The sequence below is a fragment of the Echinops telfairi genome, unplaced genomic scaffold (assembly GCF_000313985.2).
Source record: "Echinops telfairi isolate 266 unplaced genomic scaffold, ASM31398v2 ScPeMD7_7470;HRSCAF=8508, whole genome shotgun sequence".
In the NCBI taxonomy this organism is placed as follows: Eukaryota; Metazoa; Chordata; class Mammalia; order Afrosoricida; family Tenrecidae; genus Echinops; species Echinops telfairi.
In genome coordinates this window covers 539,791-544,451 of record NW_022111374.1, presented here as the reverse complement: position 1 = coordinate 544,451, position 4,661 = coordinate 539,791, and the positions used below count along the sequence as shown (strand labels likewise).

At 47.4% G+C, this 4,661-nt stretch overlaps 1 protein-coding gene across 1 annotated transcript in view; it reads left to right on the top strand.

Moving 5' to 3' along the window:
• LOC101663803 (PRAME family member 6-like) overlaps positions 1 to 4,550 on the top strand; it is a 16,915-nt gene extending 12,365 nt beyond the window's left edge. Inside the window, exon 2 of the mRNA XM_045285428.1 lies at positions 2,631 to 4,550. Coding sequence (XP_045141363.1) covers positions 2,631 to 4,232 — 1,602 coding nt within the window. The 3' untranslated portion in view covers positions 4,233 to 4,550. The remainder of the gene's footprint in view (positions 1 to 2,630) is intronic.
• The last annotated feature ends 111 nt before the right edge of the window (positions 4,551 to 4,661 follow it).

The window sequence follows — 4,661 nt, the reverse complement described above, 5'->3', positions numbered from 1 at the left end:
TTGAACCCACAGCACTTCTGCCAAATCTGTCTTATGTCTGAGGAGCAAGTGAAAGCCTTAATCCCCAACCTTCTCATGCCCCCACCCTCCTCCAAAGAAAAGAGATCTTAAGGAGGGTAGACTTAAGGGAGTTCCCCATGACATGTAAACTAGAGAGAGCTTAGTCTTTTGTCCTCAATTCTGACCTGATGGATGAAAAAATGCCACGTGATTACAAAACTATTAACCAAGAGCTTTGCAGAAATGACTGCTTATGTTTAGGTTCTCTATTGAAAGAAGCCACAAACACATCTGTATATAAAGGGCCCTGCCTATATGTCTCTTTGTATTATGTCAGGGACAGCTTTCATGGGGTGTGAGCCTATTTCCAGCCCTTTTCTCTACCACATCTACAGAAGGGAATGCTCTTTTTCCTCACTATTATAACTTTAATGGTTTCCCCCTCGGGCAGCATGCTCCACTTTACTACTTTGTCTTTTTAAGTTGCTCTTTGAAATGTTCTGTTCAGCTCTTTCTTGCATCATTTCTGCCATTCACTTTAGCCATGTTTCTACCAATGGTAGGATTTAGTCTCTTTGGTGTCCGCCTTGGTCATTCTCCCTTTCCTGTCTTGGAATGACGTTGCTTTCTTCATGCGTGATTTACTGATGTAATTCCACAGCTGGTCCTGTTTCCTGTTGCTGGAGTTCAACGCATCATATCTGTTCTGGAGATGGTCTGGACACTCATGTGGGACGGATGGGTCTCAGGTTGCATTTGAGCTCTCATGTAGTTGATTCATTTCTTCGGCTTTGTGGCCCCAGCTTCATTTTTGGCTGCTGATCATGAGCTCCTTGAAAGTCTCTCTGATGTTAGGGCTGAAGTCGGAGCATTTCATTCCAGGGAGGGTGTGCTTAACACTCAAGTGCAAAATATATAAATCAATAAAACTTCAGAAAATGCCTCGAGGTCATGTAACAATGAAGTAGACCCTCTTGCCCTCAGGGAGAGAGCATTGGAGAGTGGATTACCTGCCCCTCCTACAGAGAGTCCATGGCGGAGCTGTCCCTGAGTGGACTGACTGGTGTGTCCTTGATGATGGGCCTGTGCTGCAGGTGGCATCATCAGGAGACGGACCCTAGCACCTTGGCCAGACGGCCTTCTTTGGAAGGACCAGTCTTCTACGCTCCATAGACCATGGAGTAATGGGTCCCAATCTTGGCCTCCTCAGGCTTCCATAGCCCACCCCCACCCCTCCTTTTGTAATTGACCATCTTTTACCGGCTCATACATTTGACAGTCTCCTGAATTCCATGACTTCGTTGAAGTGACATCCTGTCTCTGAATTGTCGGATGCCATCGTGGCTTCATGCTCAAGGCGTCCCTCAAGTGTTTGTGGCTTCGTTTTGTCTTTGTGTCCTTTATGACTGAATACATGTTGTCCTTAACTTATATTTGGGACAGCGGTCTCTTTTGTATTGTAAAACATTTCCTACAGATGTAGTCGATTTGATTTCTGTGAATTACAATGGTAGAAGTCCACGTGTTCACTGCCATTTGTGTCGTTAAAAGAAAGGCATGTGTGGTGAAGGAATCATTGTGTTGTGGGTTCAGGTAAATTACAGACACAACAACGTCTTGATAAGTTAGAAGAGTTGTTTTGGGTTTTTCCCCCGGTTACATTGGGACTGCTAGAATGAAAAAGCAGATCTTGTTTGTAGTCCTGAGTGACATTTCAGTCCATCTTTAAAGGCAAAAACTAATTTAGAATCTGTCTAGCACGTAAGAAAGTGTGGAAAGAAGCAGAAAGTGAAATTAATATCATGATGCTTTAGAGTTAGTGAGCGTTACAGCGTACAGCATTGATAACATCCAGGTTAATAAAATAAAAATAGCAGTATCCTGGTTATGACAACAAAGGGAACAATATTACTAATAAAAGTGTTCTGATCTTGATTCCATCAGGGTATATTTAAAGCCAGTCACTAGTGGGACTTTCTGAGATGGAAGGGGAAGGAGGTAGGTCATTCAGCAGTCCACAAGATAGCGTTAGGGTGGCTAAATGCTAGTCTGTCTCAATTGTCTTGGCAAAAGCTACCCTGCGATTTCCTGATTTCTTTCTATCACCAAGATCCTGTTTTCCAACTGCTTTTCCTGCATCTCTGCTTCCTAATTTCTTATTACACTTACCAAGAATTAGCTCTGCCTCTTGAAAACTTGGAAGGTCAGTTTCATGCTGAAGTGCTTGGAAGAATTCTTCAATTTCTTCATTAGTGGTTGGAAATTTGACTCTTCACTGTATAGACAAGACTTTCTTGTACTCCCATAAATATTATCCCATCACACAGAGTGTTCTAGTTCAATATAGACCTAAAATTTTCCAACTGATGAATGCGTAGTCATCCCACTTGAATTTGTCTTTCCTGCGTAGTACGCCTTGGGATGGTTTGATTCAATACGCAACCACCGTATTTCCTACTGAGCTTTGATTTCTCCATCTCCACAGCTGCTGAGGTCATTGCCACCATCGGCCTGGCCATCTCGGATTCCACAGCCTCGGGACCAACTTGAGTCAGAGGAAGCACCACTTTTGAAATCTAAGACCTCCCTGGACCGTGCCTGCCTCTCTCACTGTGCGTTGATAAGAGGAGTGGCATAGTCAGAAAACTCCCCTCCAGATTTCGGAGTGCCGGGACAAGCAGCGTGGCTCTCCCAGAAGTCTGAGCAGAGCCCTCCCTCTTTCCATTCACAGGTCAGGACTCCCTTTGGAGCGATTGATCAGCATGAGCAGCAGGAACCCACCCAGACTCCTGGACCTTGCCATCCAGAGTGTGTTGCAGGACGAGAACTCAGCCATTGCTGCACTGGAGTGGCTGCCCACACAACTCTTCCCCCCCTTGTTCATGGCCGCTGTTGTTGGGGGACGCAGAGAGACAGTGAAAGCCATGGTGGGGTGCTGGCCTTTCATCGGTCTACCACTCGGGGCTCTCGTGAAATCTGGGCATTCTGACCAGGACATCTTACACGCGGCCCTGGATGGTTTCCATGTCCTGCTTACCCAGAAACTCCCACCAAGGAGATGCAGACTGAGAGCGCTGGATGTCCGCCTGGACACGGACACCAACTTCTGGAAAGTGTGGTCTGGAAATGAATCCATTGCCTCTGTGCCCTCATCAGAGGATCCAGTGACCACCCAGCCCCGAACTAGGACTCAAAAAGGGAAGGATTCCAGAGCAGGGGAGAAGCCTCAGTCCTCCACCTCCATGGTGTTGCTCACAGACCTGCGTTTTCTTGATACAGCCCCAGATGAATTGTTCACCGTTCTCATGGAAAGGGTCAAGCAGGGAAAGGACCTGCCACCCCTGTGCTGTAGGAAGGTAGAAATTGTAGGCGGTCTATCGGAACTTCCCGTTATTGAGAAGATCCTGAATGTGGTGCAGCGGGATGCTGTCCAGGAGGTGGCATTTCACTGCTGGTGGAACCTGAAGAGCCTCAACTGGTTTGCTCCTTTCCTGTCCCAAATGGGTCACCTGAGCACACTCCATCTTTCCCGAATAAGCCTGGATTCCCTGGGATCACGTACCGTGGATAAAGTGGCGAAGCTACTTGCAAAATTGACCTCTCACCTCCTTAGTCTGCATCAACTCCAGCACCTCATTCTGGAAACTGTGTTCTTCCTCAATGACCACCTCTGTCAGCTGCTCAGTTGCTTGCCTACCACCTTGGAGTCCCTGACCTTGAAGTACTGTGTGCCTTTGGACGCTGACCTGTCAAGTCTGCACTCTTGTCCTAGCACCAGGCAACTAAGGTCCCTGGACTTGAGTGGTATGTTCAGGGCACGCTCAATGAGGGCATACCTCCCAAAGCTGCTAGAGAGGGTCTCAGCCACCCTGACCCACCTAAGCTTAACTGACTGCGGCATCAATGACTCTGAGCTCACTGCCTTGCAGCCTGCTCTGGGCCACTGTTCCCAGCTCAGCACCTTGCTGTTGGGTGGAAATCCAGTCTCCATGGCTGTCCTGCAGGGTCTGCTTCAGCACACTTGGCCACTGTGCAAGTTCTCCCTTCTGGGACTCCCTGTCCCTCAGGATTGCTATGAGGATCCAGAAGGTTTTCTGCACGAAGATACTTTTTTAGAGGTAATTCGGCAGCTCAGGGTGACCCTGCAGGCCTACAGGCCCCTGTCTGTCAGTTTTGTTCCCAGCACATGTGACAGAACTTGGGATGAAATCCTTCTACGCATGGACAGCTAATGTCATTACCGTCTTCTTTACCAAGTCTTCCCAAATCTAACCTCTGCTTCTGGTCTGCTGTCAAATATATGATTATTTGTGGTTAGGATTGTGAAGATTAGCTTGTCTTTGTTATGACAGTGTGGCCATTTGGAGGTGAAGATTACAGGAGGCATCTAACATCAGCGGCCTTCTCCCAGTCCTCCCTTGCTGGCTTCATATCTCTCTTCGTCTCTCTTCTATGAGACATGAACACAGAGGCCAGCAGATAGGACCCAAAAGGCAAGAGGAAAGTGTGTTCTTGGAACCCAAATCCTTGCTCTGGGAATCTTATAGACTCAGTGGAATGTGGATGCCAACACTCATGGAATCTCCAAGGAATGCATGCAGATGTTGAAGAGGGATCAGTCCCTCCCACTCCATTTCCACTCCATTCTGTTCAATCCCACT